The sequence below is a fragment of the Orcinus orca genome, chromosome 15 (genome assembly GCF_937001465.1).
Source record: "Orcinus orca chromosome 15, mOrcOrc1.1, whole genome shotgun sequence".
Classification (NCBI taxonomy): domain Eukaryota; kingdom Metazoa; phylum Chordata; class Mammalia; order Artiodactyla; family Delphinidae; genus Orcinus; species Orcinus orca.
The window spans coordinates 70,766,141-70,791,800 of NC_064573.1; the positions used below are offsets into that span (position 1 = coordinate 70,766,141).

At 47.5% G+C, this 25,660-nt stretch overlaps 1 protein-coding gene across 4 annotated transcripts in view; it reads right to left on the reverse strand.

Moving 5' to 3' along the window:
- The window catches only part of SGSM1 (small G protein signaling modulator 1), a 78,188-nt gene that overhangs the window by 16,331 nt on the left and 36,197 nt on the right, over window positions 1-25,660 (reverse strand). For 3 of the 4 annotated variants that reach the window (XM_049697810.1, XM_049697809.1, XM_049697812.1), the window contains 9 exons: window positions 24,013-24,080; window positions 22,682-22,887; window positions 22,361-22,493; window positions 15,595-15,724; window positions 13,057-13,121; window positions 11,033-11,178; window positions 7,246-7,374; window positions 2,162-2,344; window positions 854-922 (listed from right to left, as the gene is read on the reverse strand). In XM_049697810.1, coding sequence (XP_049553767.1) covers window positions 854-922; window positions 2,162-2,344; window positions 7,246-7,374; window positions 11,033-11,178; window positions 13,057-13,121; window positions 15,595-15,724; window positions 22,361-22,493; window positions 22,682-22,887; window positions 24,013-24,080 — 1,129 coding nt within the window. The remainder of the gene's footprint in view (window positions 1-853; window positions 923-2,161; window positions 2,345-7,245; window positions 7,375-11,032; window positions 11,179-13,056; window positions 13,122-15,594; window positions 15,725-22,360; window positions 22,494-22,681; window positions 22,888-24,012; window positions 24,081-25,660) is intronic. The other variant, XM_049697811.1, reaches the window with a different exon arrangement.

A 25,660-nucleotide genomic window follows, 5' to 3' on the forward strand; every position in this document is an offset into this window, starting at 1 on the left:
ATCAAGGCAGACTGTATAAGATCATGTCCCAAGATCACTTGAAATATTTCTTCTGTGTGGTTATGTCACCAACTTGATTTACTGTTAATTTCATGTGCTTCTGGTTTTAAAAAGATTTCTTTTCGATTAAATTGCTTTTGGAGTTAACTTACCTAACTCCAAAGTCAAAACTAGAAAACAAAGTACATTCAGGGAAATGTAGCTTCTTTCCCTGTGCCCCTCACCCCACTTAAGTAACCATTTGATCAGTTTCTGGTTTATCCTTCCATCATTTTAGAAAATAGATGCAAATACATACATATATTAATATTTCCTCTGTTTATGCAAAAGGTGACATACTTTGCACATTTTTTCACTTTGTTTTTTTCTTTAATATTGAGTGAGAATGTGTTAACTTTTCTTTGCACTGAATGAAATGAAAGGCTGTTGAACAATACATCTGGTATTTATGGTATTTATTTAGATGGTATTTATTTAGAAATTTTAAAAGATTACTAAACATCGCAATATATTACATACTGTCTATGTATTTCTGTGTATGTAAAGGCATACAGAAGGGTCTGGAAGGATACACAGCAAATTGAAGATAACAATGTTATTTCTAGGGAGGGCATGTGGGGATTAGGGATGGTCAAAGCCAAATTTAGTTTTCTCTGTAATATTTTAATTTTTTTAACAGGCAAAAGAGATTCATGTATTACTCGTGTAGGTAAAACTTCAATTTTTAATGCTAGCATAAAAAGCTAAAACAGATCAACCATGAGTGACCTGTATATGAGGGACCTCCACTCCCGTTATTCCAGGTTGGAGGGAGGGGGATGGGTGGGGAGGGGCGGGGCCTCCGGGAGGTCACCTGTGTGCTGCTGCTGGAGTCGCTCTGCAGGCGGATGTTCTGGTGGCCCGAACTGCAGCTCTGGGAGGACTGAGAGAAAAAGGGGTAGGATGGAGTGTGGGTGAGGCTGCATCCGGGTCCCCACATTGAGCTCCGGAGGGGCTGCTGGGCTGGAAGTCAGTACGTGTGGTCTTATCTCTACCCCTGACTCAGGCAAGTCCCTTCTCAGGGCCTCAGCTTCCTACCTATCAAATAAAAGTGGGGCGGCGGCTCACTCCCTACTCCCTGGAGCCTCCTCGGAGGCCACAGCAGCCACTGGACCTCCACCTCCCACCCACAACCAGAGAACCCCACCTTTAACTGCTCTGCACTTGAGACTTCCAACTAATATTTTAGTTCAACTCAAAGGACTGGTTGTATGCATGTCTATGTTCTACTCCTTCCCTGTATACGTGCTTTTTGCCCTATAACTTCTAGTTTCTGTCTATCCTGATGCTAAGCTTGGCCAAGTGACCTGCTTTGGCCAGTGGGGTGTTAGCAAACTCGACAGGGCAAACACAAAAAAAATGCTTGTGCATTTCTGCTTTCTCTCTTTAAGATCTGCTTTCACTGCGAGAACATGGCCACGCTAGCCTGCTGGAGGATGAGAAGTGAGGAGCAGGGCCGAGTCACCCCAGATATGTGAGAGGCCAACGAAGATCAACAAACCTTCTAGCTGAGCAGAACTGCCCGGCTGACCCACAGACTCATGAGTAAAAAACATATGTTTACTGTTGGACATCATTGGCTTTGGGGGATTGTTCGTGACACAGTATTAGTGTGGCAATTGATGATGGATTTACCACTGGTGAAGGGAATTGACTTTCTTTTCATCCCCTGCTTTGGGATGCTAAACTGGAGATTCTATCAGGACAGATATGTCTGACCTGGTCACTGGAGCATTCTTGACATTCCTGACAGTACCTGGCACATAGTAGGTACTCAACAGCATTTGCTGAACAAATGGAAGTCTAACACTGTGCTGGGCACTTTATATATGCTAGCTTGTTTGAGTGGTACACAAATCTCCCCTATACAAATGATCATTCCCATTTCATAGATGAGGAAACTGAGGCCCAGAAGTAAAGGTGCTTGTCTGAGCCCCAGAGCTAAGAAATGAAGGGGCTGGAGTTTGAAGTCAGGTCTGTCTGACTCCAAAGTCACCTTCCACCTAAAAGCCAGGGGTGAGACTCTGTCCCAAGGCCCCAAACACCCAGCCCTCACCCTTCCTACAACAGCCTGATGGAGCAGAGCCCCGCCCCCTGCTCCCTGAGGGGAGCCACCCGTCACCTCATTGCTGATGGTGGAGTCCCGGTGCATCATCCGGTGCAGGTGGCTGTCCAGGCTGGCCCCCGAAGAGCACTTGGCCAGGGCGGCCGCGTGGGATTCCCGCTCCCTCTGCCGCACAATCGCTTCGCAGCCCAGCCACTCGGACATGGTCTGTGCATAGCAGGCATGCATCTGCTCGTCCACCTGCCAAGGCAGATGCACGGTCACCTGGAATGGTGGGATCCCAGGGGACAACCAACCCAACCCAGAAGATGGAGGCTCTGACCTGGGACCCTGAGCCCTAGAAACACCCATCCAACGTTCATGGAGTTAACATCCAACAGACGTTAACTGAGCACTATGTGCCGGGCACTGGCTAGGCCCTGGGGATACACAAAAGTGAGCAAGGCAACTTCTTTCTTTCCATTTCTCCCTCCTTCCTTCCTATCTTCCTTCTTTTATTCATTCATTCATTCATACACTTATTCAAATACTTGTTGACAACCTACTCTGTGCCAGGCAGTATACTAAGCCTTGGGGATACTAAAGTGAGCAGACTGTTCCTTTCCTTCTTTATTACCTTCTTTTCCTTTTTCCTACTTCATTCATTCACTTGTTCATCTAAGTTGATAAGCACCTACTATGTGCTAGGCACCAACCTAGGCATACGAAACATAAGATGAGCAAGATGTCTCATTTGTCCGTTCCTCCAGTCACTCAATGCACTTACCAGGGGCCTCCCAGGTGCCCAGCATGGGGGTAGGTGCTGAGAACACAAAGATGAATAAAAGTGACCCTTTCCTTTACTTACAGCAATGGCTTTAGAGAAGGGCCACAGGTTTCTAGTGTTTCCCTTGTGAGATTTCAGCAGAGAAGATCAGAGCTTACTTCATTTCTGTGTTGCACAGCCCAGGTAACTGAGGTTCTGAATCTGCCAGACCTCTGGGCACAAGTGGGGCAGACAAGCTGATGAAAGGGTGTGAGGGGGCAGGAAGGAGAAGAGGGAGGGCAGGGAGCCTGCCCCATGCCAGGGTTAGGAGGGGCGGGCGTCCTTTAGCTAGTCAGGACTTCCAGAGAGAGGCTCTGGGTCCACCCTGCCCAAGCCTGTCATGGGCAGCTCCCTCCCACTGACCTCCCGAAGACTCATCCAAGCCCACCTCCCTGTTCCCACTGCCATCCTAGGCTAGGCTTCCAGGACCCCTCACACAGATGACCTTCTTTCCTGGTGCCTGCTTGTCCCAGCCTGGCCCCTCCTGTCCATCTCCCACTCAGCAGTCTTCCTCCTGTTTCCTCTCCAGCCCTGCTTCTCACTACTGCCCCCACCCCCCTCGTCCTTTACGTCCCAGCTACCCACGTCCGCACGCCCTTCCGCCCCTCCCCACACAAATGCACACAGACACACACACATCGCATCATGCAGGCGTCTCTCTTCCTAGAAGCCCTTCCTCAGTCTCCTCGCCTGGAAAGCAACCTCTTCAAAGAATTCAGGTAGGCTTCTGCCCAGTGGAGGTGCCTCCTCTGTGCTCTTAAAGCCCCTGAGTTTGCCTCCATCTGATTTTGCATGAACCCCCCTAAACTGGCAAAGACCTTATCTAATGCACCTCTGGGTTCCCAGTCCCGAGCACGGGGCCTGCCACACCGGAATCCTCATGCTGGTCCTGAGATCATTTTCGACAGTTCGTGGCACAGCCTCAGCATGCGGAACCACAGTGTGAGAAAGTCTCCATATTCAACTTTTCTGATTATGAGGAAGGCCAGTCTGGCACTACCGTGTCTTTAATCCATCCTTAATACCTTATAATCTCCCTTCTAAACAAAGAGAGAGAGGCCTCGGGCAGCCTGTGACATCTAGGTAGAACTGAATTATTTCATTTTGTCACATTCTATTTATTTTTGGAGTTTCCTTCTCTTTTGGCAAGTCATATTGGTTTTCCATTGATGGCAGGGATATAAAATGCCTTTTTAAGTAAGTTATATAAATTTTTAAGTGAATCAATTCAGAGACAAATACTTAGTAAATTGTAGCACAGATGGTACACAGACATGGAGTGTAAAGTATGAGTGGGTTTTGAAAACTCAGTATGAATAAAAGAATGTAAAATATCTCACTAATAATTTTTATATTGAGTACATGCTGAAATGGTAATATATTGGATATACTGGGTTAAATAAAATGTTATTAATTAATTTCACCTTGATAAAATGACATAGAACCACACACACACACACACACACACACACACACACAGAGGAGCGGATGCAAAAACTAATGAAATCCTAGGTTGTACTGTACCAATGTTAATGTTCTGGTTTTTTGTTTTTTTGGGTTTTTTTGGCTGCGAGGCCTTTGGGATCTCGGTTCCCTGACCAGGGATCGAACCCAGGGCCCCGGCAGTGAGAGTGCCGAGTCCTTACCACTGGACCGCCAGGGAATTTCCTTAATATGCTGGTTTTGATAATACACTATATATAATAGTTCTATAAGATGTTTCCATTGGGGGAAGCGGCATGATGGGTACCTAGGACCTCTGCATCACAACTTTTGCAACTTGGCATGAACTTAAAATTATGTTAAAATTGAAACTTTAAAAATATTAATTGTGTCTGTTTCTTTTTACTTTTTAAAATGTAACTACTAAAACATTTAAAATTCCATATGTGCTACAGTAATGAAGACAGTATGGTATTACCTGAAGATTACTAATTGTAGTGTGGCATTAGATCAAAGGCACAGAATAGAGAATCCAGAAATAGATGCCACTCTATAAGCCCCACAGATTTTTTCTCCTTCACTTTTTTTAAAATTGAGGTATAGTTGATTCACAATATTACATAAGTTTCAGGTGTACAACACAGTGATTCACAGTTTTTAAAGGTTATACTCCATTCATAGCTATTATAAAATATTAGCTGTATTCCCTGTGCTGTACAATATATCCTTGTAGCTTATTTATTTTATACATAGTAGTTTGTACCTCTTAATCCCCACCTCTATCTTGCCCCTCCCCTCTTCCCTCTTCCCACTGGTAACAACTAGTTTGTTCCCTATATCTGTGAGTCTCTTTCTTTTTTGTTCCATTCACTAGTTTGCTTTATTTTTTAGATTCCAAGAATAAGTGATATCATACAGTATTGGTCTTTCTCTGCCTGACATTTCACTAAGCATAATACCCTCCAAGTTCATCCATGTTGTTGCAAATGTACGCCCAAATGATTTTTCACAAAGGTGCAGAAGCAGTTCAATGGAGGAAGGATAGCCTTTTCAACAAATGGTGCTGAAGCAATTGGACATCCAGAGGCAAAACCCAAACCAAACCAAACCAACAAACAAAAACTCTTGACTTAAATGACACACCATATCCAAAAATGAACTCAAAATGGATCATGGACATTTTAGGAAAAAATAGGAGAAAAACTCTTCAGGATTTGGGGCTGAGCAAAAAATTATTAGACTTGACACCAGAAGTACAATCCCTCAGAGGGAAAATTGATACACTGAACCTCCTCAAAAATCTAAATATTTGTTCTGCAAAAGACCCTGTTAAGAAGACAAAAAGACAAGGTACAGACTGGGGGAATATATTTGCAAATGACATATATGACAAAGAATTAATATCTAGAGCATAAAAAGAACTCCCAAACTCAACCATAAAAAAATGAAACAATTCAACAAGAAAATGAACAGAAGCCATGATCTGACATTTCACTGAAGATTCACAGATGGCAAGTGAACACGTGAAAAGATGTTCAGTATCACTAGTCAATTGGGAAACGCAAATTAAAACCACAATGAAATACCATGTACACATTCCTGTAAGTGGCTAACATAAAAACTAGTGATAACACTGGTGAGGATGCAGGTGTGGATCACTCCTACAGTGCTAGCGGGAAGATAAAATGGTACAGCCACTGCAGAAGTTTGGTGGTTTCTTATAAAACAAAACAAAGTGTGAACTACCATCGGGCCCAGCAACTGCCTTCGAGCATTTATTCCACCTTATGCTCACATGGAAACCTGTATATGAAGGTTCACTGCAGCTTTATTTGTAATCACCAAAAAACTGGAAACAACCTGCCTATCCATCAACAGGTGGAGTTAAACTGTGGTCCATCCATACTGTGGAACACTACTCAGCCGTATAAAGGAATCAAGAACTGATGCGCACAGCAACTTAGATGAGCTGCTACAGATTTACACTGAGTGGAAAAAGTCCATCCCCAAAGGTTATACACTGTACGATTCCATTTCTACAACATTCTTGAAATGACAACGTTATAGAAATAGGGAATAGATCAGTGGTTGTCAGGGGTTAGGGATGGGAGTGAGTGGGAGAGAGGGAGGTTTGGCTATAAAAGGACATGAGGACCCTAGTAGCACTGGAAATGTTCAGTATGTTGACTGTGGTGGTGATACACAAACCCACACGTGTGATAAAATTGTAGAGAACTAAATAGACACACACACGAGTACAAGTAAAATGGAAAGCCTGATTAAGATTGATATATATATATATATATACACACACACACACATACGTATAAGGATATATTATACAGCACAGGGAATATGGTCAATATTTTATAATAACTATAAATGGAGTATAATCTATAAAAATTTTGAATCACTATGTTGAACACCTGAAACTAATATAATATTGCAAATAAACTATCTCTCAATTAAAAATATATACATATTTATTGTAAACAACAAAAAAGAAATGCAATAAAATATGGACTTTAATGTAAAAATAAAGATTGATACATTGCCAGTATATCTATGTCAATGTCAATACCCTGGCTGTGATATTATAGTTTTGCAAGAAGTTACCACTGGGGGAAGTTGGATAAAGGATGAGATATCTCTGCGTTATTTCTTACAAGTGCATGTGAATCTATCACTACCTCAAAATGAAAAAGTTATTCAAAAAAATGACATCTGTGGCGTTTGTTGTGTTTCTATTAGACTGCGCTGCCCCCAAGCTTCCTGACTCCCCAACATCTCCCTGCCCCACCTTGGTCCACCATGGGCCCAGAGCTCCCCCAGCCCCACATTACCTGGGTCTTCTTGCTGCCAAAGACCCCACTGCCCATCAGGGGTAACCAACCTCCTTCCTTTCTGTTTCTGTCATCCCAAACTGGTAGTGGCCCAGGAGGAAGGGCCACACGGCTTTGCGGATCTCTGGCTGGATGCCCCCGTAGTAGATGAGACGCAGCAGCTCCCGTTCCTGGTAACTCTGTGGTAGGTGCGGGGAAACAAAGGATTTGCTCAACAGGAAACCAGGGGATGGACTCTGTGACCCAGCAGTCCCGCTTCTCAGACTTAGCCCTCAGTGATCATGCTGTGAACAAGCAAAGCCACATGGGCCCAGATATCCATCGCGGCATCATACAATAAAGCAAAACCCCAGGAACCCCCATAACTGCCCACCAATGGGGGAATGCTGCATCCCTACATGGGAATACCACACGGAGAGTAACTGGGCAGCAGGCGCATTTATGAGAACCTACATAAAAGGACGTTCAGTGTATATTGTTAAGTGTAAAAAATAAGATGCAGAATAGGTCGAGGGTGAACCCATTTTTGTAAAAAACAAAAACAAACCCCAAAGGTCAGAATATAATGAATTAACATTTCTACTTAATTTTTAGTCAATTTTGTGTACTGTGCTTATTGGGGAATATTATCTTGGAGTTATTAATCTTGACTCAGCACTAAGAAAATTGTTTTAAAGCGAATTAAACCAAAAAGGAACCATTTCCATCTGATTCTTCGTACACTAATAGCTTTTGTGCACACAAGAATGACTTTAGCAACTGTTTGTTGTACTGTGGAATAGATTTGTCATCTTTCTTTTTAAAAATTCATTTCCAGGCAAAGGCTTTGCAGATACAATTTGTCAAGCAGTCACGCTGGGGGACCAGAGGGTCCTATCTGTGTGTGTGTGTGTGTGTGTGTGTGTGTGTGTGTGTGTGTGTGTGTAAAGTGCCAATGACTGCCAGAAGGCTACCCTGAAGGGAACTAGGGTCCTGTTTCCTCCCACCTCTTTACTTCACATTGTAAAATTAAAAGCATGTTTCATTTAACACTAGTCTTAAATGTACCCAACCACAATGGCAAAACCAGCCATTTTGTTCCTGTTAGGAATTTTTATGTATTGACAGCCTTGTCAATGCTGTATAAAAATTAGGGAGAGGGCTTCCCTGGTGGCGCAGTGGTTGGGGGTCCGCCTGCCGATGCAGGGGGCGCGGGTTCGTGCCCCGGTCCGGGAGGATCCCGCGTGCCGCGGGGCGGCTGGGCCCGTGGGCCATGGCCGCTGGGCCCGCGCGTCCGGAGCCTGTGCTCCGCGGCGGGAGAGGCCGCAGCGGTGAGAGGCCCGCGTACCGCAAAAAAAAAAAAAAAAAAAAAAAAAAAAATTAGGGAGCTATTTGGGGCTGAGGCTGTGAATGCTTCATCAAAAATCTGTGTTCTCTTCTCCCGGAGTCCATAGCTGGACTCCATTTCCCAGCCTCCCTTGCAGGTAGGTGTGGCCATGTGACTGGGTTCTGGCCAAAAGGATGTAAGAGGAAGTGATGTAATCCATTTTCAAGCCAGGGCTTTGAAGAAGGGGGTGTACTCCCTTCACACTTTCCATTTCCCCTCTGCTGGCTGGAAGCAGATGACCACAAGGCCCCAGAAGGTGGTGGGGCCACAAGACTGAGAGATCCCTGACCCTCTAGAGGGAGGAGAGATGCCCACTCACCAGGAATGCCCACCCAGGACTGTTAAGTGAGCAATAAATACACCTCTATGGTGTCAAGCAACTGAAATAGCGGGGACTATGTGTTACTGCAGTGCAGTCCACCCTGACACAACGATGCAACCAAGCAGATTGTGAAAGGGTTGGAGGAGTGTTAGATGAAAAATATTCATTTTTGACTATTTATTGTTTCAGCCAATTTGTCCTTAGGATTCTGCCTCCCAAACTGGGGAGATTGCGAGGAGCATTTGGGGAACTTTCTTTTCTTTTTTTTTGGCCACAACACGCAGCCCATGGGATCTTAGTTCCCTGACCAGGCATCGAACCCGGGCCTTTGGCAGTGAAAGCACGGAGTCCTAACCACTGGACTGCCAGGGAATTCCCTGGGGAAGGGGAACTTTCAAAATATAAATTCTTGGGCTCCACTCTTAGAGGTGCTCAATCAGTAAAGCTGGAGCCCCTGGAGTGGAGCCCAGAAGTCTATAAATCTTTCGAATTCCTCAGGAAATGTGCACTCACTCTCACAGACTGCCAGGGATTATGAACACTATAACCTTTCAAGAAAGGTAAGCTGGCATATCTATTTAAATTTAAAATGGACATCAAACAGTTACATTTCTAGGACTCTACCCTCAAAATAAGAGAACTAGTACAGAAAGGTATATGCTTATAAAGATGTTAACTGCAGCACTGTTTGAAATAATTAAAAAAAAAGAAAAAGGAACAGCCCAGATGTCCATCATTAGAGGAAGATTTGACTAAATCATGGTCCACCCACATATAAGGTGCTAAGGTTCTAACGTGTAATAGTTTACTTAGAGATCTGAAAGATGCCTTTGATATAAAAGTAAGTTGGTCACTTAAAATATGTTACCTCATTTAAAAGATGAGTTTCAGTTTTATCTATATAGACGTATCTGTGGATGTATAAGTACGGGAAATGTATAACAGGGTCTACACCAAACTGATACTATTCATTAATTCAGGGGATCAGAACTAGGGGGGTGCAGCAGAGAGATCATATTTAAAAACTTAAAAAAAATTCTGTACACCTGTGTTCTGCATTCTTTGAATTGTTACAGTAAGAAGGCATTCCTCCTGTAACTTAGAAAAACAACTATTTCTGGCAAAAAAAGAAAACCACCCTTCTGCTTGTCCAGGTTTGGGAATCAGTTTGTTTTTCCCACTGAGTCTCCTGGCATCCCCAGATTAATACACAGAATAGCACCTTCCCCCAACATGGGGAAGCCAGGCTGAGCCAGGTGCTCACCAGCTTGGCCCTCCCCAGGGAGGAGGGACGCAGCTGACAGAGCCACCGCATTTACCCAGCGTGGAGGAAATGGGTATCTCCTCTGAGAGCCTGCACTTGGCAGCAAACCAGTATTTCTTAGAGTGGATTCTGCCTTCCACCATAGGTGGTACTTTTCCAACGAAGGTCCCTGTGGCCTTGGCATTGGAAGGAACGTTCCATATGCTCTCCCACACTCCCCCAATTTCCTGAGCGTGACAAGCATATCAGCATAGCCAAGGCTCTGACAAGTCCTGCAGGATACAGAAAGCTGTTTAAGCTTGTTTCCCAAATTATTTCTCCATGAAACTCTTTTCACAAATAAACATTTCCCTTCCAGGAATATTTGTACTCTAATAAGAAAATCTTAGAAATCTATCTCCAGGTGAAATAGCTAATGGTAGAATTCTCGAGCCCTAAGACAAAGATGAGAGAAAAGGGTTTCATGTAGTGGTGGGGTTTCCTTGGTCCAGCTGCCTCCCTCTAACTTAGCTACTCTCATCATTCTAAGTAGCCAACTGGACTGTAAATTCTTCTGGCCGGGAAGTCACAGCACATCATACAGGACCAAGCATACAGCTGATGCTTAATAAATGCTTACTGGCTGACTCATTCTTTACTCCTTCCAGGCAAACATATGTATTTTCCACCCTCCCTGATCCTCATCCCAATGGGCAGAAGCAGGCTGTGGGTGTTGGAACTCTCGAGGAGGGGACCTTCAATTTGTGTATGGAGAACCCAAGGATGTCACAACACCTGAGTCCCCACGCAGGTGGGTCTATTCCTCAGATGATAAGAAGTCCCCCCATAGTCTCTGTCCCCGCAAAGTCTCTGCCCCACGGCAGGCCGAGCCAGGCCAAGCCTTACTGTGCTGTCCTGCAGGTACTGCTCCCAGATCTCGGCCGTCAGCCCGTGTCCAGCATCGCAGGGCAAGTCCGGAGACACGATCATGTGATTGACCAGGGCTGACAGGTGGGTCCTCACAGTGGACAGGTGTCTGCAGTAGGCAAGCCCTAACGGGGAGGAAGGAAAAGTGTCATTGTCCACCATCCAACACCCCCTGCCTTGTCTCACGGAGTCTCCAAAGTACTGTCCTACCCGCAATCTGATTGAACCCTCATGACCAGCAAACTGTCATCATCCTCCTTTTCCAGATAAGGAAGGTGAGGCTCGGAGAGGCAAAGTCACTTGCTGGCTTAACTGCTTAACAGCCCTGTGACCCTGGGGAAGTCATGTCACCTTTCTCAGCCCCAGCACCTCCTCTGCTGGAAACCAAGGCATTTAATTCACAGGCTGGAGGCAGGAAGAGGCCAGTGACTCCACGGGCTTGCTGTGCCCAGGGGTGCCTCCAATCCATACCAAGAGAAAGAGAATGGGAGAGAGGGGATGACTCATTCAAACTGCAGCGGGATAAAGAAGGCCCTGGCCAATCAGTAGCTGGGGAGATGCTGAGGGCACTGGTTTGCTTTCAAAGATGGCCCTGGCCCTTCGAGCAATTCCCACCAACTTGCCCCCCTTCATTTGCTCCACCCTGGGTGCCGGGTCCACAGGAAGCACTCAGCCGGTGCTGGCCTATGTGCGCTTTGACCATGCCCGTTCCTTCTGGCTACTGACCCCCAACTCATCCTCGAGTCCCAGAGAGGACCCTGGACCATCTGGAGCCTGAGGACTCACCCCTACCAACAACAGGGGTAATCATGATGATTACGATGAGGATGATATGATAGCTAACATTTATATAGCACACTCTGTTCCAGGGAGCTGTTCCCAGAGCTTACGTAACTTAGTTGATTCTCACTACAACCCTGTGAAGCAGGCACTCTTACTGCGCCCATCTTATAGGTGGGGAAACTGAGGCACAGTCTGCGTGCATCTCTTGCCCAGGTCACGTTGCTAGGTGTTGAGCTGGGATTTGAATGCAGACTGTCTGGCTCCAGAACCTGGGCTCTCAACCATCATCAGGGAGGAGCCACACCATGTGATGACATCAAGACCCATCTCAACCCCCAACCCTTCTACCAGGAAGCTCTTCCATTGTGGTTCCATAAATACTCACCCAATGCCTTCTTCACACCAGGCCCTGCGTTAGGCACTAGGGATGGTTAGTAACAGAACAGGCAAAAACCTTGATCTTGGGGAGCTCATGCTTTCCCTGTTTCTCCAGGCCGATACGACCTGCACTGTTTTTTCGCAGGCCCAAGCAGGATATACTAACACTTTCCTAGAATCCCTGAAAATACACACATTTTATCTTCCCCATCTAGGCTGTGAGACAGGGGAAATAAAACCTGCTAAGAATCAAAATAGCAGAGTGGAAAAAACAGAGGCTTTGCCACCAGGCAGGCCTGGGTTTGAGTCCCAGCTCTGTCGCTTATTAGCTGTGTAACCTTGGGCAAGTCGCTTTGCCTCTCTGTGCCTCAGTTTCCTCATCTGTTAATTGGAAATAATCAGAGCGCCTGTATTATGAATTTAGTTTTTAAGTTTTGGGGAAGGGATCAGGCCATCTTACTCTTCTGCTTCTGCCTATAGGAGAAGGGGACTGACACTTACTGAGCACCGACTGCATGCAATGCCAGGTGCTAGGGGCTTTATACACGCTTTCCATTCAATCCTGAAAACAAACCCTCTAAGGTGGGCACTGGAGATGCAATGGTGATTAAACCAAACCCCTTCCAGCAAGTGTTCACTGCCTCCCCTTAGGACCAAGGGAGACATTTTATGCCCAATCTGTAAATGAGGAAATTGAGGCTAAGAAAGGTTAATGTAACTTCACCAAAACTAGACACCTAGGAACTAGGAGTCAGGCTCCTTCCCCTGATATTGATGGCATGCAGTAGGCACTGAATAAATGCTCCCTGGAGACCACAATGGCAAATAAGGCCAATACGCACATCCATAGAAGGCTCTGGAAAGAATCTGGTACTTCATATTGTCACAGAGAAGCTTTAAGGGAGCCCTGTAGGAAGGAAGGAAGGGAAAGGAACACACTTAGTACAGATCCACACATAGCCCAGGTTTGCTGGAGAGGAGCATAACTCGTTATCTCTAGGGAGCAGATTACAACCAGCCAGTCAAGTAGACTGGGGGTGTTACTGTTTCTATCTACACAGCATCACTGCCCCTTCTTCCGCTATCAGCTTGGGAGTTAGCTCCTCCCCAACTCTGTCCCTACGGTTTGGGTAGAGCTGATTCTACCCAGTACATGACTCAGCTTGGAGTCACAGTTATTGGGTCGGGGGCGGGGGGTGTCACATGATCCAACCTGGGCCAATGAAAATCAGCCCTGGAACTTTTGTTGGAACTACTAGAAAACAGACACTCTTTTCTCTGCTTGAGTTCCTAAGCCAGTGGGATATAGGGCAGCAGCTGCTGGGATCCGTTTTTACTACTGCACAGGAAGGGCCAGCTTGAGAATGAAACCATCATAGACACAAGCAGAGCCAAGAGCCAAAGAAACAGACATCCCTCTATGGAGCATCTCGATCCAGCCATGCCTGAAGCCACCATACCTCTGGATGTCTCAGTTCTATCAAGAGATTTTCATTTGCACCAGTTTGAAGTGGGTTTCTTTCACCAGCAGAAAGTGTTTTGACATCTTTTTATTTTTTGATTGGAGTATGGTTGCTTTTCAATGTTGCGTTAGCCTCCACTGCACAACAAAATGAATCAGCCATACATATACAGCCACATGTCCGACTTCTAAAGTGACCCGCTGAACCAAAGTGGAGCCAGACTGCGATTCGGCCTCTGGCTGACTGCAAAGGCGGTAATGCCTCAGAGCTTCTCCTTGCATGGGAATTTGCAGGGGTGGGGGGGGGACTGTTCTGCCTAAAAGAAGGCCTCAGAATTGATGGAGAAAACAGGACTGCTGAAGGTAGCATTGTGCATTCTTGGAGAAAACAGAGTGGAGGAATATTACACCCGTTAAAAACCTAGCGAGACTGGGAAGGAGGCATGGCTGAAGTCCTCCAGTTATGCACGTGGAGGCATTAAACATTAAAGTCACCCTCTTTGTGCCCTCAGGCTGGTGAGGCTTGGCTTCCTCGGGTTACATAAGGACAGCACCACACTGACAGCTGCCCCACAGTGGCCTTGGCCGTCTGCAAGGTGGTGAGTTCCCTATCATTACAGACGTGGAAGCAGATACTATGAGAGGTACTAGGTTAGAGCAGCATTTGTCAATTGTCCATATGCACCATCATCACAGAATCACTTGGGGTTTCTCCAGCATGTGGATTCCTAGGTCCTGCACAGACCTACTCAGTCACGATCTCCAGTAAGTCGTCCAGGAAGCAGTACGTGATGCCCAAAGTGATTCTGATGCCTATGAAAATGTGAGCATCTCTGGTCGTTTCAGTGCTTCTCGAGCTTAAAAGTACACACGCGATCTTGGGACCTTGTTAAATGCAGAATCAGCTTCAGTAGGTCTGGCGTGAAGGACAGAGAATCTGCTCGGGTGATGGTACTGCTGGCGCGGAGACCACACCCTGAAGGCCAGGAAGTAAGTATATGGCTTTATCTGATGCTGGCCCCCATTTACACGCCCATGACTGAAGACTGGACCGCCCACTGGGACAGAGGCCCAGCAAGGAAAAAAGAATTCCATTCTCCCAGGCCAGGCCAGGCGGGGTCAATGGGAAACATGACCAGTCTCAGGAATGGGCTGCGTAGTTCCAAGGAGACAAAGCCCTGTGGGCAAGGAGAGAGGTGATCTGGGGATTTAACTTTATGCAATAAATTAAAAAGCGTCATTTATTGAACATCACCATGTGCCAGGTACACGTGCTGGCCACTTCAAACCAGTATGTGATTTGTCCTTACAACAGCTACATGACGTAAGCATTAGTATCCCCACTTGTTGGAAGAGCAAACTGAGGCATGTTTGGTTGTCATTAAGTAATATTTCCAGCTTCTGCCTTCCAGGAGTGTGGTAGGACACACTTCCTGGTCCCTTGTTGGTGGGGCCAATGAGGTGTGAGTGAAAATGTAAGTGCTGCACTCGGGCTGGAGCATTTAACCACTGGTTAAACCCCATCCAGAGCTCCATTTCTCTCAGTCACCGTGATTCGCAATGTTCAAGATGGTGGTGGCTCCATCTGCTGGGCACTTTAATGTGGAGAAACCAGAGCCCCCAGCTGACCCAGGATAGACACACAGCATGAATATGCACGATGGACAATCCTTTATTGTAATAAGCCACTGAGATTTCAGGATTGTTTGTTACAGCGTCATAATCTTGTTTATGCTGACCGATATATGTAAGGAAGCTCCAACAGCTAGACTTCACATGGCTAGGATTTAACCCAGACATGGACGATTCTATAGCCTATGTTCACTCCTCTGAATACAAGGCAAGGCAAGAAATGGGCATCTGCAAATCTCTGGTAAATCCTTCCGTTCCCTCCAACCACAGTCCAAGCCCCTCATACCTCTCATGGTTGCAGCCATTGGTTGAGCCACCATCAGCCGAGCCACTCTGTGAACAGGAAGATTTCCGTGGGCTGGGTTGCCATAGGGATGGCAGGTTGCTCACGGAGACATCCATCAGGTCCTGGGGGACTGTGGTGGGTAGAAGGGGCAGAGGAAGAGCCATGGTTAAAAGCCTATGTGGGTCACAGAAACCTCACCCCAAAGCAAGCAGCTCACCCCTAGACCAGCACAGGGATAGGGAAAGACTCTGAATGTCACAGCAGGAGACAGCGACCCCAAACCAGGTCCTTGAGCCCATCCGAGCCAATGAAAGCCACCACCAAGATTTTGGGCCCCCAGCAGATGGGCAGAGCCGATGAAAGCTGAAGAGACAGAAGGAGAACAGACAGAAAGAGATCAGAGCCAAGGAAACAGGCCCAATCCCCGAGCAGGAGGCCAAGCCTCACCATGTTGTCATTCAGTTGTCCTCATAGGAGGCTGGCAGGAAGGAAGGGGAGCCTGCTGGGGACGTCTGGGGAAGGCTGATGGCCTCGAGTCCCCAGAGGTAGGTCTCATGGGGAGCTCCTGGTGGTGAGATGTAAGGAAGCCTGACTCAACAGGTGAGGCAGGCCACCCAACAGCAAGGGGACCCAGTGGAGTCCCCACTGATGAGGGTGCCTGCACTGTCCATGGTCCTGGGCCTGTAGCTGCTCTACCAAGAGAGCCTCAAATAGGTTGGCAACCCCCCAGAATCATGTTGAGGGGGCATGTTGAAAAGCCATATGCCTGTATCCCACCCCTGACCTACTGAATTAAAGTAGGTCCTACTATATGCAGGCTGGATCCTGGAGATACAGCCCTTGAGTCCGTGCTTCAAAAAGAGTTTTGAAGTAGCAGCCACATTTGAGAACCAAGAGGGCACAAATGATCTCCTAACTCTTGGACACTGGTGGTTCCTGATCAATTGCTCCCAAGGATATAGCACTTATAGTTTCCCTTACTGTCTTCTTTCCCAGGTCCATGGAAACCTCAGCATCTGCAATGCTGCAGAACAAACACACCGGTGACCCAGGCATTAGAATTTCTACAGTTAATTTCCTGGCCTCTTGGTGCAAAAAAGTTGTTTTCTCTAGGACAGGGCTTGGTAAATATTTTCTGTAAAGGGCCAGGTAGAAAATATATTAGGGTTTGCAAGCCACTATCATAACCACTTGACTCTGCTGCTGTAATGCAAAAGCAGCCAAAAACAAAAGGCAAACAAATGAGCACGGGTATGTTCTAATAAAACTTCCTTTGTGGACACTATAATGTGAATTTCATATCATTTTCACATGTCACAAAATATTATTCTTCTTTTGATTTTTTTTCGATTTTAAAAAATGTAAACACCATTCTTAGTTCATGAGCTATACAGAATGAGACTGGATTTGGCTCGTGGGCCATAGTCTGCCAAACCCTGCTTTAGGAAATTAAGAGGGGTACTCATTTGCCCCATGAGCCATGCCTCCTCAAGGATGACTGGTAATACCTGGCCTCTTCCCTTGGGCTCTAAGGAGAGGGGGAGCTGTGGATCTGGCCCCCCTAGTCGCCACAGATCCGTAGCTGACAGCGTCTGCCCCCACCCACTGACAGAATAGAAAGCTGCCTACAGAATGAGGTTCTTGAGGCCACCAAAAGTGGCTTGTTGCCCTACTCCTCCCCATAGACTCACCAATGAGCTGGACAAGAAAGACCAGTAGGCCCCTGTAAAATGTTCTAGAAAAAGTCCCAGTTCTCAGCCAATCTCAGGGAAGCACTGATCAGTTTCACGCAGATGTGGCAAGCATGCCTCCACCCCCAGCCTCTCACACCCTGCAGACATCATCAATGGATCCCTCTGCTACAGAACCCGCAACACTCCAAGCTGCGTCCTGCAGCACGGAGGTAGGACAGTGTGAGGGCATCAATATTTCTCCTGCCTCCACCTCCCCCGGGACCAAGACTCAAATGACAACATGGCAGAGGTGGCTGGCACCCAGCCCCAGGGGTGGGGAGAGCCCAGACATTACTGGGGGGCTGCGGCTTCTGGCTTGATGTGGGGAGGGTGGTGTCCCACTTGGTCTGCGCCCACCGACTGCCCCTGGCCACCACTAACACGGACCGTCCCGCAGGAACCACCATCCAGGCAGGGCCCACGGAGACAGGGGAAGTGCCACCCACAGCACTGGAAGCAACTTAAGAGGCAAAATAAAAAGCCCTGGTGAAATGGAAGGAACAGGCGAGAAGAACCAATTCCCTGGGGCTTGAAACCTTCCCCTGTCCTGTTCCACTTAGTTCCCATGGATTGTGTTTGATCAGAGGAAGAAAGAATGCTGTTACCTATAAAGTGCCTACTCTGTGCTGGGTGCACATCCCCTACTATATGCAGGGGATTGCCTTATCCCTAACGACCCTGTAAGGGATGCATTTTTTTTTTCCTATTTTGCAGAAGAGAAAAGTGAGGCTCAGAATGGTAACAACTTACTCAAAGCCTCACCTTTTTGACTAAAGTCCCCCCTTCTCTTCCCACTAAGAAGAGCTGTCACTTCCCGAGCTCAAGTCCTATCATTATCCCCTTTTACAGATTAGAAGACTGAGGCACAGAGAGTTCAAGCAGCATGCCCAAGACTACTCAGCTAATAAGTGGTGGAGCCGGGATTCCAACCTAGAGGATCAGACCCCGAGATCCTATTCATACTCTCTCAGCTGTTTTCCTACTGGCTGTTGTCTCCCCAAGCCATCCTTGCCCTAGACCAGCGGTTCTCAACTGGGGTGATGTTGGCCTCCCAAGGGACACTTGGTGATGTCTGGAGACATTCTGTCCGTGACTTGGGAGTTAGCTAGATGTTACTAGCATCTAGTGGGTACGGATGCTGCTCAACATCCTATATAATATATAAGACTCTTCCCTCCTCCACCCACAAACAGTTATTCAGCCCAAAATGTCAACAGTGCCAAGGCTGAGAAACCCTGCACTGGGCAGGTGCTGTCCAATACAAATCCAATGTGAGGTACAAGCATAATTTAAAATTTCCTAGTAGCCACACTAAAAGGGTAAGAAGAAACAGATGAAATCAATCAGCAATATGTGCTGTTTAACCCAATAAACTCCAAATGTTATCTTTTTTTTTTTTTTGGCCGCATGGCGTGGCACGTGGGATCTTAGTTCCCCGACCATTGTTGACCAGGGATCGAACTCGCACCCCCTGCAGTGGAAGTGCAGAGTCTTAACCACTGGACCGCCAGGGAAGTCCCACCAAATGTTATCATTTTCACACAGAATCAATATAAAATAATTAATGAGATATTTTACATTCTTTTTCTTGGTACAAAATCTTCAAAATCCAGTGTGCATCGTACACTTACAATTTGGACTAGCCCCATTTCAAGTGCTCAGGACCATATGCGGCTCACACCTCCCATACCAGACAGTACAGAGACTGTCTTGGCGACAGAGGGGTCTGGAAATGCCCTTCTCTGACTGTGAACCCACCTAAATGCTTGAGAACTTGTCTTTGCCTCCTCTGTGCACAAGAAGCAGGCACAGAACCAGGTGGTGGAGACAGGGGTGAGAAGACACAGAAAGGGAGTTTAGAACCATCTGTGGCCACATCTTTCCTCCCACAGGGGAAAACTCTTCTCTTATCATTTAAGGCAGGCCTCTGTATACTTTTTCTGCAAAAGGCCAGCCAGTAAATATTTTTGGCTTTGTGGGCCATGTGGTCTCTGCCCCAACTAGTCAACTCTGCGGCTGTGGCTTTTCAAGCAGCCACAGACCATATGTAAATGGATGGGTGTGGCCATGTTCCAATAAAACTTTATTTACAAAAACAAGCAGTGGGCTGAATTTGGCCCACAAGAAGGGGTTTGCTGATTTCAGATTTAGGCACTTCCTCAGAAAGAACTTTACAGACCTTACAGATGAAAATCATAACATGACTGTTTTGTAAACTCTGTGACGCTCAGGGTCCTGAGAAAATCAACCAAGCATGGGGGTCACCATTTCCATGTGGGCTGAACCTGACCTTGAGGATGAAGGGAGTGAAACCACAATGCCCTCCCCTACCCTCCCATCAAAACAATCTTCATGGAGTGGATGTAAGAAGCACAAGCTCTGGAGCCAGACCATGTGGGTTCAAATGCCAGCCATGCCAAGGATTAGCTGGGCAATCCTGGACCAGTTTTTTAACCTTTCTGTGCCTCAGTTTCCTCCTTTGAACAAGGGGGGATGGTGATGACAGTGGTACCTGCCTTGGAGGGCTGTGGTGAGGATTAAGTGAATTAAGACATGGAGAGAGCACAGAAGTGGGCTCAGCACACAGTGTCACTTAGTACATGAGACCCACCGTTGCTCACAGGGCATCTGCCATATTAGGTGTGTGATGTATCATTGAGCTGACTTCTAAGAATATGATCCCGGGTGGGGACTGCTGTTATCCCAGTTCTACAGATGAGGAAATGAGGCCTGGAGAGGGCCAGTCACTTGGCCACACTGCAGTGGCAGACTTGAAAGTAGTAATGTGTTCTTTTCTCTAAACCAGCAGTTCTCATCCGGGGGCAATTTGGCCCCCAGAGGACACTTAGCAGTGTCTGGAGACATTTCTGGTTGTCACAACGTGGTGCTGGCGGTGGGGGCAGATTTACTACTTGGCACCTAGTGAGTGGAGACCAGGCATGCTGCTCAACACCCTACAGTGCACAGGACAGCCCCCAACCACAAAGAATTACTCCAGCCGAAATGTCAGTGGTGCTAAGATTGAGAAGCCCTGTTCTAAATACACTGTCTTGGTTGGGGTTTCCTTGAAGGCAGACAAGGATTCAAGTGCAAGTTGGGAGATGTTCCCAAGAAGCACAGGTAGGGGACAAGTGAAAGGACACAGGAGGGGAAGGGCGAAGAGGGTAACAAGCTGGTCACTGCATCAGTTACCATCATGGGCACCTGGCGCTTGATCTCGTGGGGGACCTCTAGGACATGTGCAGAACACACATTTCAGAGTGTTCTCACCTGAGGGGTGAGGAAGCTGGGGCATTTATACACCAGCTCCTACCGGACACTGGCTGAGGGCTGCTCCAGGGAGGCACTGATTGTAATCCACCCCACCCACCCACCAGGGCAGAAGGAACCCTGGTGGCTGGAGACACTAAGGCTGGCAGCTGGCAGTGGAGCTGCCTGCACAGAGGGTGTGGGTGGGTGCAGCTAGCATCTGTTGCCCTGGCACGTGCAGGGCCACAACAGGCTAACGTGGATATTCCCCAAATAAGTAAGACATTCAGCACCCAGCCTGGCTCCCAGCAAGAGCCTACAAATTGTTTGTTGGATGAGGCCCTGTGGAGAGAGCTGCCTGGGAAGGCAGCCACAGGGCACTGGCCTCTCTGATAAATCAGCTCTCTGTGGGGGGCGGAGGGGGGCGGGGGCGTGCGCCATGTGAGCCATAGTACCGCAGAGAGGCTAGGATGGCTTCAGCCCCTGATCCTGGGCAGGAACGGATATGGCAATACACGTCAGGACGCTCCATGGCTCTTAAAGACACAGGAACATGAGGCTTTGCTCCTAACTGAATACACGTGAAAACACAGGCTAACCCAAGCAACATAAGACCTTACCACCAAGCCTGCCCACGTCCCAGCTCCGACAGCAGTGGACGTGAACTGGAGCGTTAAGCAGCCTGGCACGATTAGTCCAACCTAGCCAGGGAGGGTGTCTGCTTTCAAAAGAGCCTCTCACTGCCCAGCGTGGTCACTTAAGCAAAGGGAATCTCAGAGCCATTATCCATCAAATGGGAACAGGGCTGCAGAGGGTTAAATATTTAAAATAAGGTTTATAGAAAGAGCCTATAACTTATTATTGATTTGTTTAACAGACATCCACACAGTGCTTAACAAATGTCAGGCCTCCTTCTGAGAACTTTTCAAATATTAATTCATTTCATCGTCACCACAGCCCTCTGGTAATGAAGATCTTCATAGCAACAGTTCCCATTCACTAAGCATCTACTTCATGGCAGTCACCATGCAAACTGTAGGACACATGTTTTAATCTTGTGTGCCAGTGCCCAGGGCTTCCCTTCCCCTCTGCTGGCTTTTATTTATTTATTTGTTTGTTTGTTTATTTATGGCCGCGCTGCGCGGCTTGCTTGATCTTAGTTCCCCGACTAGGGATTGAACCTGCGCCCTCAGCAGTGAAAATGCAGAGTCCTAACCACTGGACCACCAGGAAATTCCCCCCCTCTGCTGTCTTGACAACCATTTATTGAGGGCCTACTGTATGCGAGGCCTCATTCTATGGGCATTACATTGACCAGCTTATTATCTCATTGAATCCTTACAACAATACATTGAAGTAAAATAATAATAACAACATAATAGCATGTGAATGTTCTTTCTGTGCCAAGTGCTTTATCTCATTTGATCCTCGCAAGAGTCCCATGAAATAGGTGCTATGAATAGGTCCCCATTTTACAGATGAGGAAACCAAGGCACAGAGGGGTGAAGTGACTTGCCCAAGTGCAACCAGGATTCCAGAGCCCATATCACTGCTGCTACCCCATGCCACCTTGTGCCCATGGACATCTTTATTAGCTAAGTAGAGAGTGCTTATTTGTTTTCATTTGGGGAAAATCAAGGCTGCCAAGACCCCAACTTCCTGATTCCAGGTCCCCCTGCTGGCCCCAGAATCCACATCTCTTGTCCTCTAGTTCCACATGGCTGAAGTCAACTTCAGGACCAGCTAACAGGTGGATCCCTGGGCCCAGGGCCAGGGCAGCTTACCGAATTCGGACTGCATGCCAGGGTAGATGATCCTGAACACGTAATCCGTGGCCTCCTCATCTTCCTTGTCTGAAGACGTGGACTCGGACGAACCCTGAGGGCTTCGCTTGCGCAGTTTGGGAAATACTTTGCCCTGAAAGAACAAATCCCAGTGCGTGGTCCCTGGGACTCACCTGTCTCCACAACCTGCACAGCCCGAGGGTCTCTGCGGGGCATGCAAGAGCCTATGCAGCCACATAAGGGCCCATGGGCAAGAACAGCCAGCCACTCCCCATGGCTTACCCCTACCCCAGCCTCCCTGGGGCTCCCACGATCACTCACCTTCCCCCGCTGAGACCAGAGTGGCGGGTCCAGCTGCCCGTGAGGGAGGAGCCCATTCTCCAGGCACGAGAGGAACTGCAGGAGGTGACCTCCCTTGGGGAAGCGGAAGGGCGGCCTCTGGATCCCGTCCTGGCTGACCAACACCACTGTCCCACCGCTGTCCACTGCCACCGCGACCCGGCCAGAGGAGACCCAGCAGGAAGTCACTATGAGACATGGTGATGGGCCCCCGCCCAGGCATGCCCAGCCAGACCCAGCGGTCCTGCTCTAAGGCTCTGGGAAAGGTCTGGGCAGAAGCTCAGGGGCAGCTGTCACCTCCTCTGAGTCCCCCTCATCCCACCCACCAAGGTCATCAACTGGGGAACTACAGGACAAGGTCAAGAAGAAGGTGCTTGGCCTCCCTGCATTCACCCACCAAAGGAAAAAGGTACCCCCAAACACCCTATGCCCCTCAAACACACTCTACAAATTGACCTGACCTATTTTTGTATGGAGGCTTTCAGACAGACCCATTTTTAGGGCAGCAATTGACTCTTTTTTTTTTTAAATTTATTTATGTACTCATTTATTTTAGTAATTGACTCTTGCTAGCATGTATTAAGCATTTACTGTATACATGCATAGCACGTTAAAGGCACTGTCTTATTGTAATATTCAAAAGAGCACTATGAGGCATATCTATTACTGCCTATTTTGCATATGATAAAACTGAGGCTCAGAGAGGTTATGTAACTTGCCCAAGGTCACACAGCTGGTGAGTGGCAGGACCTGGATCTGAACCCACGTCTGTCTCATTAAATAATTTAAATCACTGTGTTTTGTGTCTTGGTGATGTACAGATTCCTTTCTTAATAAAGCAAGATGGCCCTCTGCTTGTTCAGAATATACCTTCCTTGAGCTATAAAGGAGAACTCTAGCTATAAATCTTTGATTTTCAGAACACTGACTTTGGAGGGACAAAGGCCTGGGTTTGAGACCAGACTGGGGAGCTTAGGAAGTATATCAATGTGCCACGCTGCTTCCTCACCTCTAAAATGGGAATGATGGAGCCCCTACCACTGGGTTGTTGCAACGATTAGATAACAAGCATGTGAATAGTGAGAACTGTGCCTGATACATGGGTTTAATGCTGAGCCCTTAACAAATGCCATTTGATCCTCACAGCAACCCCATGAACAGACGCTGTTATGATTTCCATTTTACAGATGGGGAAACTGAGGCTCAGAGAGGTGAAGTCACTTGTCTGAGGTTGCACAGGTAATAAGTGGGTGGGGCAGGCAGGGGGTCCAGGAGGAACACACCCCAGCCCCATGCTCACCCTCAGTCCCTACCTTGCTGGTGGCAATGCAGGTAGACAATCTCCTCCAGGCGGATGGTCATGGCATAGTCCCAGTAGACGCTAGAAGGGGAGAGAGGGTCAAGCTTGCAGGATGTCTGCCCAACTCGCCATGGGGAAGCCCAATCCATGGGCTCCTCCACCCTCCTCACCAGGACCACCTATCCCCAACATCCATGTCCCAGTCTTCCCAGACTCTATCTCCCCTTCTTCTGGTTCCAGTACCCCAATTTTCCAAGGAATCCCCCCTACACACACATTTCTTTAACCCCAGTCCATGTGGCTAAGGCTGATCTCTCCTACCCTCCCCCACCTCAAGGACTCCAGGAATGGGCACCTGACCCTGGTGGCTTGGCCACTCAGTATATGACACTGTTCCAGCCACTGTGAGTGGTTCACAGATTGCCCCATGATGCAAGCAGAGCCAATGAGACTCAATTATTGGATTTATGTTAGAAATCTCTGGGAAGGAGATGCTCCTTTCTGCTAGGAGAGTAGTGGTTAGGAGATAGAACTCTGGAGATGTAGAGGGCCATGGCAAGAAAAAGCCTGCCTGTGAATGCAGTCAACAGTTGGGAAAGTAGAGCCAAGAGATGGAAAGAGTTCAGGTCCTCATTTGAGTCCCTGGATCCAGCCATGCCTGAAGCCACCACCCTGGATTTTTCAGTTCATGTGAGCCAATGATTAAGGCAGTTTGAGTTTGGTTTTCTGTCACCAGCATCTAAGATAAGAGTATTGACCAACTCCAGGCCACCATGTGGTTAGAACAGCCACTCAACAGCCTTAACTGCACAGGTCTCAGCAGGGTGACTTGAAGGCTTCCATGAACCTCATTTTCCTCCTCTATAAAACGGGGCTCATAATAATATCTACTGCATCGTGTTGCTGTGAGGATTAAATGGAATCACATATTTGAAGGGCCTAACACAGTGGTGATGCATGAAAAGGTACTTGGTGAACAGTCCCTGTGATGATTTACTTAAGGTTTTCCATTTCCAGCTCAATGCCTACTGCTGTCTTGAAACAGATTGCCCTTCCCCTCAGAACACAGTGGACAGTGGGGGCCACAGGAGTGCACTGTTCAAGTTTCCTTCAGATCTTGCTGTGGGGAGCAGAGCTGACCAACCAACAGCTTCAGAGGCCAACCCTGTGGATCCACCACATCTGTGCTAAGGTCATGCTTCACTTGAGCTGCTTTTAGTCAGGACTGAGCACGTGGGGGTGACAGTGTAGGTCTATTCTTGTGGGCTGGGAGACTCCTCCAATGGTCAACTTTAGCCCAGGGATTCCCTACTGATCTGGCCAAATGTTCTTAGAACTGCACTGTGTCCGAGATTCTTCTTGGCCAGTCTTCCTTCCTTTCCCCATCCCTTCCCAGTAATGAGAACAGCTTCTCGGTCTGCCCGCCTCGTCCTGCTCCTCACTTTGATCCTTTGCAGGTTCTTCCCCCATTACATCTCTTCTGCACGTCTACTCCTGTCTTGGTGTCTGCTTCTTGGAGGACACTAACACAGGCGTCAAGGTCAGGCAGGGTTTAAATCCCTCTCCTGCCACCTACGTGGAGCCAGTCTTTCCCCGTCTCTGGGCCTCAGTTTCCTCTGATGTGAAGCAAGGAAGTTGGAATATATGCTCTCCGAGGGTCC